The sequence below is a fragment of the Saccostrea cucullata genome, unplaced genomic scaffold, assembly GCF_032062105.1.
Source record: "Saccostrea cucullata isolate Sc308-1 unplaced genomic scaffold, CSIRO_AGI_Scuc_v1 ctg1756, whole genome shotgun sequence".
In the NCBI taxonomy this organism is placed as follows: domain Eukaryota; kingdom Metazoa; phylum Mollusca; class Bivalvia; order Ostreida; family Ostreidae; genus Saccostrea; species Saccostrea cuccullata.
The window spans coordinates 26,563-39,565 of NW_026937535.1; the positions used below are offsets into that span (position 1 = coordinate 26,563).

The 13,003-nt window shown below is 33.2% G+C and overlaps 1 protein-coding gene across 1 annotated transcript; it reads left to right on the forward strand.

The window, feature by feature from the left end:
- Positions 1 to 827: 827 nt before the first annotated feature.
- On the forward strand, positions 828 to 6,507 carry LOC134248346 (uncharacterized). The gene is made up of 6 exons (XM_062730752.1): positions 828 to 881; positions 4,140 to 4,252; positions 5,162 to 5,423; positions 5,472 to 5,643; positions 6,075 to 6,197; positions 6,314 to 6,507. Exons 1-6 carry the CDS (start codon positions 828 to 830, stop codon positions 6,505 to 6,507), a joined length of 918 nt encoding a protein of 305 aa, XP_062586736.1.
- The last annotated feature ends 6,496 nt before the right edge of the window (positions 6,508 to 13,003 follow it).

The following is a 13,003-nucleotide window of genomic DNA, read 5'->3' on the forward strand; positions in this document are numbered from 1 at the left end:
GTAGCCTTGTTTTTTTCCCATTGGTTATACTGTTTCTATAAAATTAGTTATAATGAAGTCATTGTCTGAAGACATTTTTTTAATTTGATATCAGAAAAATAATAGGGCTGTTTATAGATATCAGAAAATCATCTTTGATTTTTAAAAATCAACTACTGATACCCAATAAGCTCTCTGTGATATCAAAACTTTAAGAGTATTTTTTAAACAAAAAATACATACTATGAAATTGTCACAGTTTATATATTACATGTATATATAAAATGTATAAAATTAAACCTACCCAAAACGTACCGCGAGTCCCTCCACCGAAATGGCAATTTATTTGATTTTTTTTAATACTGAAAAATTAAACAAAATTTTAGAATAAGTTTCAGACATGTTTCAGTTGAAGCTTGTTTTGTCGTACGAAACTGAAATATCCATGAGTTTCGCGACCTTCTTTATTATTAATATTAATTGGCGCGAAGTCTTTACTTTCAACTGTCAACTTCGAGGACAAGAAATCTATTTCAGTCATGCAACCATAAAATTCCTTCTGGTTCCATTTTTATTTCGATCTTTTTTGGGCTTTGTACACTAGCTCAATTCCTAGTACCCCTTCTAGCTTTTGATGCACAGCTCCTTTTTCAAACACGGCTGTTATTAGATTTTAATTGAATGATATTTTTTATTCACTATTAAAGTATTCTAATTATATAACTAAGATCTTTTATATTAAATTTTCAATATATATTAAAAAAATTTCATAGAAAAAGTCCAGAGGCACTCGACGTTACTAAATTTTTTAGGTAGGGGTGAATTTTTTTAATTTTAAGGATATTAGTATGACGTCAGCTGCCTGTGATGTAGTCTATAATTACAAAATGACCAGATACCAGGTATGATAAAATTTATAAGCATGGTAACTGCATGCAGACTGCTAATTCATTGTACAGCATTCTGAACTCAAAATTTATTGCCTGACGTCACGGCGTCAGGCTGTATAAGGATTGATATTTCCAAGATCCGAAAGTGTGCGATCATATCTAGAGAGCTAGATTTTGTGCAAGCTGATTAACAATGGAAATCTTTACCTGCATTTTAAAAGAAACATTTTTCAAAAAAAAAAAAGACATGATATTACTGATGCAAAATACTGCAGTGTTTACTTCCTATACTCTTTTTTGCATGGAACAGATTATTCCATGTAATTGGCCGTTTCAACATTTCCGTGTATCCTTTTTTCTGTCTTTCTATACTACTGGATCAGTCCATTAATATTCTACCAAAGGGGTGAATTGCTCTATTCGCGCCAAACGTCACTATAGTAAGCTATATCCGCCCCTTATCCTTGGATTGTTCTATTGTATGAATGGGTGTGCTAACTTCCATGAAAACTCTTTCTTATGCTTTAGAAATTCTATCTACAAGTTTTACATCTATGTTTAAAACAATATCGTATGTACACATCAGTTTTTTTGACATGCAACACTAAAGAAATGATTTCTTCTAATTTGTTTCTCGATCCCGCGGTTGGTTTATTGCATAAATGGACTGGTCCAATAAAAATAAACAACGCAGTTCAAATCATCGTCTCCATGCAGATGCCTGATCTATCATGTGGCTCTGTTAAGATGCACACAATAAATAAGAAAGCAGTGGAAATTCTTGGATTTTTCTTTCCACAAGGCCTAAATATTGAATTCTCAATATAGTGTCACACCCCCCCCCCCCCTTTTAAGAAAAAAATAATGAACATATGTTACTACTGTTTACTTCAGAGGAGAAAATACACTCCAGAAAAATGTGTAATTAATTATATCCATCTTTTAAAATGTATACAATGCATGATTTGACAACAGATTTTATAATAGGTGTTACAATGTAGCTTGAAATCAACTTAGATCCAAGGGCAGGTCACTCCACTTGAACCCCCCCCCCCCCCGAATAACACTCTTTAGTATGCAGTGTAGAGATGATTCTTCTACAAGTTAAACCAGAAGTCTCTGTCGAGACTGAAGCTCTACTGGATTTTACGTAGCAAAGAAAGAGAAAAGTAGAATTGAAAATTGGGAATTGAAACTTTACAACAGCAATAAAGTCTAAGAAAAATGATCCTTGATTAAGTCTCTTTATGTTCTTAGCATAGTCTACTTGCATGCCACATTGTATTATAATCAGACTAAAACTGTATTTGGGATAATATTTTGATAGTATATTACAGAAATTTCTATCTTTAGTAACCAAAGGCAATATATTGTTCATCATGTTCATCAAAATCAAAAAATGATATATAGAATAGAATTATGTTTCTTAGTGTAGTCTACTTCTGTGGAAAATTATATTGAAATCAGAACAAAACTGTACGAGGCATAGTATTTTGAAAGTATTTCACAGAAAGTTCTATGTTGAGTAACCATGGCAACATCGTTCATAAAAATCGAAAACTAATAAACAGAATTGTGCATCCCAGTGTAGTCTGCTTGTGTGTCAAGTTATATTGAAATCAGACCAAAACTGTAGGAGGAGTAGCATTTTGAAACAATTTCACAGAAATTTCTATTTTCAGTAACCACGGCAACACCTTTCATAAAAATCGAAAACCGATAAAGAGAATAATGTATCTTAGTGTAGTCTACTTGAGTGCCAAGTTATATTGAAATCAGACCAAAACTGTAGGAGGAGTAGCATTTTGAAACAATTTCACAGAAATTTCTATTTTCAGTAACCACGGCAACACCGTTCTTAAAATCAAAAACCGATAAAGAGAATAATGTATCTAAGTGTAGTCTACTTGTGTGCCAAGTTATATTGAAATCAGACCAAAACTGTAGGAGGAGTAGCATTTTGAAACAATTTCACAGAAATTTCTATTTTTAGCAACCATGGCAACACCGTTCATTGAAATCACAAACCGGTACACAGAATAATGTATCTTAGTGTAGTCTACGTGTGTGCCAAGTTATATTGAAATCAGACCAAAACTGTAGGAGGAGTAGCATTTTGAAAAATTGTTTAAAGAGACAGACGGACGGACAGCTGGACGGACGCATTACTATCGCATAAGCTCTTCTGGTCTCTGACTAGTAGAGCTAATAAAATCAAGATTTGAATTACACAAGTTTCTCAAAATATAAAGTTGGGACATGTTTTAAACCTACAAAGGTATTTATGCTCAAAAGGTTTATCACTCTTCATGCAGATAAATTGATTGATTTAGTCAGGCAAGCTTTTTAAAAAGCTGTTACTTGTACATATTTCTAAGTTTACATACAATTCCTAGTTACTGTCATCTCATCATATTGCCAAAAGAACAACTTTCATTCCATACATTTCCGAAAAAATGTTTCAGCAGGGTTCTATTTTCCAACATAGAAACAAATTTACACCCAACAACCCCTTTCTCTTATTAAAAGAATATTTTCTTTAAAAGTAAGTTAGAAGTTAATTCTCTGTAAGAAGGAGCTTTTCTGGCAAAATCTGATCTATTTTCAAGAATAATATATAGTTGCTGACATGGGCCGGTTCTCGGGCAACAGTTGATCTGTCGGACCGGTGTGCAATAACAGTTGCACGCGGCCTACGGCCTTGACAGATGAACTGTTGCCCTCAACCCCAAACAGTCAACTACTGTATAAATACTGGTATACTACATGTAATATGCCCAAATAGCATGCATGTTTATTAGTATTACATAAATTATTTTGTATATTGAGAAGCTGCAAACTCTAGCCTTTATTATGTTGCATGTAATAAAAATCATTTTTAAAAATTTAAAACGTGCGATTTCCTATTTTCATTATTCAGACTCATGTACCACAGGCACTTGTTTCGATACCAAATTTTTAACCCATCTTTTAGATTATTATACGACAGGTTAAAATTTCATTATTGAAACAAGTGCCTGTGACATATACCGGTACCTACAAAAATACATGATTCACAAAATACACCAAGCGCCTACGAATGAACACTTCATTGACATGCCGTGCAAAAAGTGCGATTAAATTCATCCTAAAATTAAAAAAGAACAACATTTAAATAAAAATATAAAGTTTTTAAAATCTGAACTACATGTATGTACATTTGACAAATCCTTTGTCTCAAATAGATTGAAGATGTGGTGTGTGACTCCCTCTGTAACTTTATATACGTAGTTACTGAGGTTCCACAAGCACGTTGGTGATCTGTCTGCTGAGTCCTGGCGGGGAGTTCCTAAAATTCTTACTGACAGAGAAGGAAGTGAACCGTCCATTCTCCCTGTCTCTCCGTACACAAAGGCTTCGGAAGCAAATTGAAACAACGGCAGGGGGGGGGGGGGTAATTGGAAGGATAAACCAACCAATACAAAGTTTTGAGGGACCGTCTCAAAATACAGGTACATTTACTATAGGATTATATAGGAAAATGCCAATTTTTAGCACTTTAAAGCAAATTATACAAATACTACAATAGACATTTTGTTCAAACTAAAATATATGATGAGTAATACAATATTATACAATATATATAAGAAACACAAAATTCTACCGTCTTGTTACTAGAGGGGGCATCTCAAAATGCAAAAAATTAGCGAGTTTTACTGTTTTTATAGAGTATTACAAAATATGACGTACATAATGGATTCAAATGAAAACATAATAAAAATATTGTATATATTCTCTAATTTCTATGTTTTAAATTTGAAGAGCGTATGTTTATTACTTTTTCTTTAATTATATTTTTATTACCCCTTTCTTTAAGAGCTACAGATTATCATAACGTTATCATAACGTCAAAAACACACTCCAACGACGTCAACCTACCTATCAATTGCAAAATCGGTTAAAAAATCAGTTATATCGAATTGTAATTACGTTTTTAGACCTATAATTTCTTAATTTTGATTAATTTTAATAATTAAGCGAAAAAGGTTGCATTAGAACAGTAAATACGCTTCATTTTACTATGATGCGCGAAATATTGCGCAATGGAAACTATAGTCGGCCCCCTTAAAGTTTAAAAACCTGTAGTAATCTAATGCTACGTCATTCAGGTAAGCAGCACAGAAACAAACATGGCTGCCAGTGATGCCAAAAAAATATTCACTGGGATCTCCTCTGGTGCACATTAAAACATGTGAATCCCATGAATCGCCTATTGATATTATATGTGAGGACTGTGATGAATTTATTTGCAGCAATTGTGCCAAAACAGACCATAGAGATCATGACTGGGAAACTATACCCACGGCAGCCAATCAAAGGCGAAGGGGTTTGCAGGAATTTCTGAAGAAGATCAAGGAAGAGGATCTGCCTGTGATTGATGAGAAGATGGAGAAGATTTCCCAGCAGATCACACAAAATAAAGAACTGTGTGACTCGGAGATTAAAAGACTACAGAAGTATTTTGATGAGATAATAGCTGAGATGACAAACTTCAAAAAACTTCAGGAAAAAAAAGTAAGGGATGATTTGGTAAAGAAGACTAACTAACTCAACCTGATTAAGTCTGAGTTAGAGAAGAAGAGGGGGATCGTTGATACTATGGAATTCATGGAGGAGAACAACAGCACCATGTCAGATTACAGCTTGATTGACAACCACAGAGAACTGAGGAAAATGCTGTCAGAATTGGAGGTTCATATGACAAGCTGTGAACATTCAGTTAGGATCGCTAGAAGTGAAATCAATAATATATAATTTAAGTCTTTGTTCGGAAAGATATTGGATTTAAGTGATATTGATTTGGCTCAGATAAACTCATTTCAATATGGAGATAAAGAAATATTTTCCTTGGAGGCAATAAGTGAAGACCAATGTTACATAGGAGAATTAAGATCACAATGCATAGAAAAGGTTAATCTACACGGCACAAAAGTACATAAAATTAGTATCACTGCTAATAACATGTGTGTGACTGATAATGGTGATGTTTATTTCACTAACTTCAGTAACAATTCCATCAGTTGTCTGTCAGCATCAGGATCTGTCTCTACAGTCATCAGTACAGGTCCACTGGTACCAGTAGGAATCTCTCAGTCAGTGGAGGTTGGACTACTGGTCACCTTGAGAGACAATAAATCAGTAATAAATCAGTTCCTGACAAATTAGACTCACATAGCAGACATCTGGTGAGACACATCACAGTAACAGGTGATGTCATCCATGAGTATGAGTACCAGGAGGACGGTCAGACCAGACTGTTTACATTGCCATATAGAGTCACACAGAACAGTAACCGAGATATCTGTGTTGCAATAACTTGCAAACCTTAGAAATCGTACTACAGGTGATCTAGTGATTATGTCTCCCTCTGGTCGTTTGAAGTCTACCTACCGTGAACCTGACAGAGGACTTCAATCCAACTGATGTAGTGTGTGACTCCCTCTGTAACATCCTTGTTACTGACCCACCTAACAAACAGATCCATTTGCTGAGTCCTGATGGGGAGTTCTTAAAGTTCTTACTGACAGAGAGAGAAGTGAACCTTCCAGTCTCATTGTCTCTGTACAAGTCGATCTACACTGTGGGTGGGATGCAATGATGGACTTATCAAAGCGTTTTAGTACAGACTGTAAATAGAATATGCATGGATGGATTGTATGTTCAATGAGCATACAAAGAGCATTAAATATAACTTATAATTATACTCCATTTTTCGTATGCAAAGCGTCTTTTACTAAAATCCTGAAGTGATGTCATCATCGAAAAGTTATCCAGCCAGGTTCAAATAAATATAAATCATATCTAAAATTTGCCAGAAGGTTTAACTGAGTCAAGCACATTAAAAAATGTTTTAATATGGTCGATGTTAACGCCTTTAGAAAATAATCAATTTTTCTTAAAGAGTGTTAACTTGGTTTTAACAATTTCATTTAAAGTTGGCATAATGATATACCCTAGTCTCAGGAGCCAACTTTTTGACTGACTTCATACAATTATTAGGCCTACGATTTTATACTTAGTTTGATTACGATATATGTGTGTTTCATCTACCTAATCGATTAATATACATATAGACCTCAAAGCTGATGTGACAGGACAGCAGGAGATGCTCACCCCCTTTTGGTACCTTAATCCACCTTTGGAATTTCCTTTGGGTGTGGGGACCCGTGTTAATGCTGCTCTGTTCACAGAATTGTATTGATTTTAGTTTTTAACGTTTTATGAGATCGATCCCTGTTCAAACTCTTCATAATCATCTTTTTTTTCATGATCAAAGTAGATATAGTTTAGTTGTTTGGTTTTTTTTTTTTTTTTTTTTTTTTTTTTTTTCAAAAAAAGCCTGTCTTGAATGCGTTAAGTAAGCAATGGCTTGTTTAAATACACATTTTCTCAATGGTCTATGAATCTCTGCTTATTTTAAGACTTACTTTGAGACCTTGTGAATGGCACTGCGTGAATGTAAATACGTACTCAATGTCTGATTACATTTACCACCTTTAATATAATTGTCAATGCATCTGCACACTTACATAAGTATACTTGTACATTTTATCGACATATTTTCATAAAAACAAAATGTATAAATAACACTAATCTATCATACGATTCACGCATACTAAATTAGATTCAGATGGTTCAAATTCTAAAGAATTAATTTCTTTTTTCCGTTGAAGTACCCTTTTTTAATTCAGATCTTTTAAAAGCAGAAATATGACAAGCATCAGGATTTATTTTTTATCAATAAAAATATCTAGGTCAATTTTTTATGTGAAAAATAAAAATTCTAGAAATCAGAAATTCATGAAAGCAATAACCAAAGTAAATAAATGAAATAATGAAAAAAATAAATTAGATTTTTTTCAATATTAGAACTTGAAATGGTTTCTGATACCAAAAATTAGGGCCGTGAATCTCTTACTCATGCATTTATTTTTTTCTGCTAAATAACCTTGGGGGAGTGAAGTTGGATTTTGAAGAATAAATCATTTCTTTTCTCTGTATGATCAATAAAGCCAATCCTTACAGAAACCCTGTCTATGGTACGCCAAATTCACAAAAATGAGCTAAACCTAGTTTTACAATTGATAAACTAGGTTTATCAATTGTAAACTATAGTTTACAAACCGTAAACTATAGTTAACGATTCGTTAAGTATAATTTCCATCTGTAAAACTATATTTAATGGTGTATAGTTTACGAATGCTAATCTAAATCTATCTGTCTGTAATAAAATGTTAACTATAGATTTTATTGATAAACATAGATTCTCGTCGGCAAAACTATAATTTAAGATTGTTAACTATAGTTAAGAGTTGTAAACCATAGTTTACAAATCGAAAAACTGTTTTTATCAAATAATCTCTGTTTTGCGATCGCAAATGATAGTTTTCGGTGTTAAGTATAGTTTACGGTTGTAAAACACAAATTATCGCATTGACTATGGTTTGCACATGTAAAATATAGATTAACGTTGTTAACTATAGTTTACAACCGATAGACCTAGTTTATCGACTGTGAAACTATCATTAGTTCATTTTTGTGAATTTGGAGTGCCATACCTGTCTCTCAGGCAATGAATTTCACAATTTTGAAAGAGGTGCCCTTGCTCATCATAACTGTGTACTTTCATTTTCATCCATGAGATAAAAAGATTTTCAAAGAAATACCGGAAAAACAATTCACTTCCAAATTTAACGCGTCCTGACCTTACACCTGAAGCAATTTTATTTTGGATAATTTTTTTTATCCCATCCCTTTTTTCTCTTGTGAAAATCATTTTTTTTCTTCAAAAGTATGTTGGTATGTTGTTAGCCCAGAACAGGCAATTTCTAGCAAACTTGACCCATTATAATTCATGAATTATTAGTGGGGTAAATGATACTATGTTTATCCTGTGTGTATGTTTATACTTGTATGTACATGCATTTCATTTGTAAATTTTCGTTTCATAAAATGCCTATGAGACAGTGCACTCGTGTAGTGTTTTAGCAAATCAGTCATGGGCATGCAGTGCAATAAAATTAATGAGATTAAATTCCTCTTCAAAATCAAACAAAGCACTAAAAATTAAACCTAGCGTAAATTTGTAAAATTCAAATAGTTTACATTTTGACAAATTTCAATCAATCCTTGTGAAGGTGGTTATTTAGTGTTTTGCAGGTTTTGTGAATTCATTGCAAAGTCCTCTTTGTACAATTCTTAATGATATTTATATCCATCACAAAATGATCTTGAAAATCATCCTCAAAATAAAATCTCTTATCAGTTTCTTAAGGTGATCGTCACTTCACCTAAGGTGGATAACTCTTGCAAAACTTATCAACAGTTATTGAAATATAAATGAAAATCGTAATAATTCTATACATCCATGTACATATCAGGAAACAAGGAACCATAAATGACACTTTGAATTCTTTGCAACAATAAAAAGAAATCGCTAAAAATCCTAAATCCGGGACCGTCGGGAGTCGGGAAAACTAGATTTTACCGCTTGCCCTTAAATTCGCCACTGGTGTTTGAACTTCTCTCGGTCTTGCATTTGACAATTTCTCAGAGACGAATTCGATCGCCAATAGTACTGTACTGTAGTAATTCCAGAACAATTGTTCAACACTCACGCCTAAAATATTATCAGCATCTATTCTCTCTTCTACAAACCTATCGATCTCCTGCGGACCCATCATCATCATTAGTTCCTCGAGGATGCTTTTCAATGTGATTGCGTTTACACAATTTTGCGCCAAGTTATTTTCCCCCTTAAACTTGTTTACTAGTTAACGGTATCCAGATACAAGTTATACCTATTTAAAATTTGTCTTCATATAATGTTGAAGTATCATCATATAATGACAAAGTACCAGCATATAATGACAAAATAGTAGCATATAATGACAAAGTAATGGCATATAATGACAAAGTAGTAGCATATAATGTCAGAGTACCATCATATAATGACAAAGTACCATCATATAATAACAAAATACCATTATATAATGACAAAATACCGTCATATAATGACAAAGTACCAGCATATAAAGACAAAGTACCATCATATAATAACAAAATACCGTCATATAATGACAAAATAACGTCATATAATGACAGAGTACCATCATATAATGACAAAATACCATCATATAATAACAAAATACCATTATATAATGACAAAATACCATCATATTATGACAAAGTACCAGCATATAATGACAAAGTACCATGATCATATATGACAAAATATTTAGTACATGTACCATCAGATGGTAATGACAAAGTACCATCATCAAACATATCAATATTACAGTGATTAACACAAAAAGGAAGGTCATTATATACAATGAAAATAGCAGTGGACCTAAAACAGAACCCTGGGGCACCCCTTCTGTGATAGGTAAGATATCAGAAGAACATGCACCAATTTTAACACTTTGGCTTCTTTCATTTAAATAAGACTGAAACCATTTAATTGTAAGTGAATCAAAGTTATAGTGCCTCAATTTCTCAATACGCCAGTTTCGAGATTGTAACTCTCCTACGATAGAGGCGCAAAAAGTACCCATTTCAGCATGGAGGTTTGACAGGTTGTCTCTGTATACAAAAGTGCATAAATAAAAGAACGATATTTATGGCTTTTAAAATTAATTAAATGTTATAGAAAGATAATAATGTTATGCAGTGATGCATTTGATGATTTTATCAAGCTCAACTATGCAATTTACAATTCTACTATAAATTTTCGGGTACTTGAAAACGAAAAAACGTCAAAGTCTTTAAAAAAAGTAACAGATTTTTTTCATTGTACGAACATTTTCTAAAAAGTAAGTGTTTTTTTAAAGTTAAAATTGGGGAAAAAGAATCAATATGTAATTTAGATTCCCGACGTGCAATGACCAGATGCATGTGTATCGTATTTATAAGAGGTCCATATCTCTTCCTTCGTCAGAAAAGTCTCATATATATGATAATATCTTTTTTGTTTTGATATTTTTGATTTAAAAATGATGCCTTTACTTGAATTCGGTTATTCTCAAGCTGCAGAGTGCATCCTGACAATCGTGTAGTTATGATTAACCGGTATATCGATGATGCAATGTATCCAACATACACAATATCAAATATCTGTCCCACCTGTTTGTTTACGCGGCAACGAAACTCCCCTCCTCAACGAAAGAGCGCACCAAGGGAGATAATCTCGAAACTTGCGTATTAAGAGATCATGACTGACTAAATCGAATGCTTTACTGAAATCTAGAAATGCTATGCCAGTGAGATTCCCTTGGTCCATTGCATGCAACCAGCTGTCAGTAAGTTTGGTTAGTGCCGTTTGGCAAGAATGGAATTCCCTGATACCACTCTGTGAGCTTGTGATGAGGTCAAAAGCTGTGGTGAATTCACGTAATTGATTAGCAACATGTTTTTCAAAAATTTTTGATAAAGTCGGTAGGATAGATATTGGTCTGTAGTTACTTGGATCATTTTTATCGCCCTTTTTATATATTTTTATATATATTTATATATATGTGACTTTAGCTTGTTTCAGATGCAAAGGAAAGATGCCATTAGTAATGCTAGTATTAATTAGATGAGTTATAGGCTTGGAAATTATATCGGCAGAAAGTCTTAAGAGGCGGGGACCAATGAAATCTATACCTGCCGATTTATTAATGTCAAGTGTGCATAGCATCGAGAAGACCTCGTCTTGTATTATAGGAAGTAAGCAATAAATACATTTTCATCACTAAGTTTTGACTTGGTGAAATCTTTTAACTTTTCTGGTTTAAAGTTACGTTTTGGTAATTCAGTTAATAAACTGCTAGAAATTTTTGTAAAGTGTTCGTTAAAAACATTGACAATACCTTATGTATTGTAAAATTCTGATCCGTTGTCCTTAATATGAGTAGGAAAAAAACATTTCGGTTTTGAGGCTAAATGGTTGAGAAAGCTCCACAGTTCTTTAGGATTAGAGCTCTCCTCAATTGCTGATTTATAATAAGTACATTTAGCATTATTAATCAAAAGCGTAACTTTATTCCTCCAATGTCGAAAATTTTCAAAGTCTTTGTGTTGATGATAGTAATCTCGTAATTGTCTAGCATCATTAATTTCTTGTGTTAACCATTTTGGACGAGACTCAGTTTTCACACGTTTAGTCTTTACCTTAGCGTGTCTATTTAGAATAGTATTAAACATATTGTAAAAGTTCGCTAAGATATCATTAGGATTGTGCAAATTCGTAAGAGCATCAAAATTGACACTTTTTAAATCGGAAAGAAATTTTTCTTCATTAAAGTTCTTAAAGGCACGGTATTGAATTTCAGTCTGTTTTCCCTTATGCTGCATATGCTGTTAGATTTGCGTGTTGCACAAACAGGGTAATGGTCAGTCATAGCTATGGGTGGTACTTGGATTTCACAGATGAGGTCAGGTTGTGTACTGTAGAAATGATCAATTAGGGTAGATGAGGTGTTAGTAATTCTAGTAGGTGTGGTAATTAATTGATTTAGTCCAAATTCTTCTGGTGCAGATGTCCAGGATAGAGGGGGGTCTTTTAGCAGATCAACATTGAAGTCACGTGTAAGTATGATTTCTTGGTCATCACAGCAGGAGGCACGGTTTATCTCCCTAGCTAGGTCCTCCAGTGAGACCTCCACCCAGCAGGTGGGTGCAGATGGTGGGCGATATGCAGAACAATAAAGGATAAGCTTTGTGTTTTTTAAATTGATTTCTAACCATATTGTCTCTATGTTATTAATTTCTAAATCCTTTCGACGTTTATCATGTTTATAGGTTAGATTATATGAGACATAAATAACTATTCCACCACCTGCCTTATTTTGTCGATCTTTTCTTTCAAGTACATAACCATCTATATATTCAAAACTGCATCACAAATTTGATCATTTAAAAAAGATTCACAAAGCCCTAACACGTCCATAGATCGTTCATTTTGTAAAATTAATTTCAGTTCGTCTAATTTTGGTAGAAGATGACATACATTAAAATTTCCAAAACGCAAACCTTTTTTAACTAGAACAAAACCAGAATTTACCGGGGTACATTTATTAGATATGTTTATTGCTTTGGCTGAATTTAGACTT

What these genes read in the sequence shown, in the direction of transcription:
- LOC134248346 (XM_062730752.1), top strand. Translation starts at nt 828, where the DNA reads ATGACGTCAGCTGCCTGTGATGTAGTCTATAATTACAAAATGACCAGA. An exon ending in AAAAACTTCAGGAAAAAAAA is followed by an intron (nt 5,424 to 5,471) that starts GTAAGGGATGAT and finishes AACCTGATTAAG; the next exon opens with TCTGAGTTAGAGAAGAAGAG. An exon ending in ATATAGAGTCACACAGAACA is followed by an intron (nt 6,198 to 6,313) that starts GTAACCGAGATA and finishes TGAACCTGACAG; the next exon opens with AGGACTTCAATCCAACTGAT.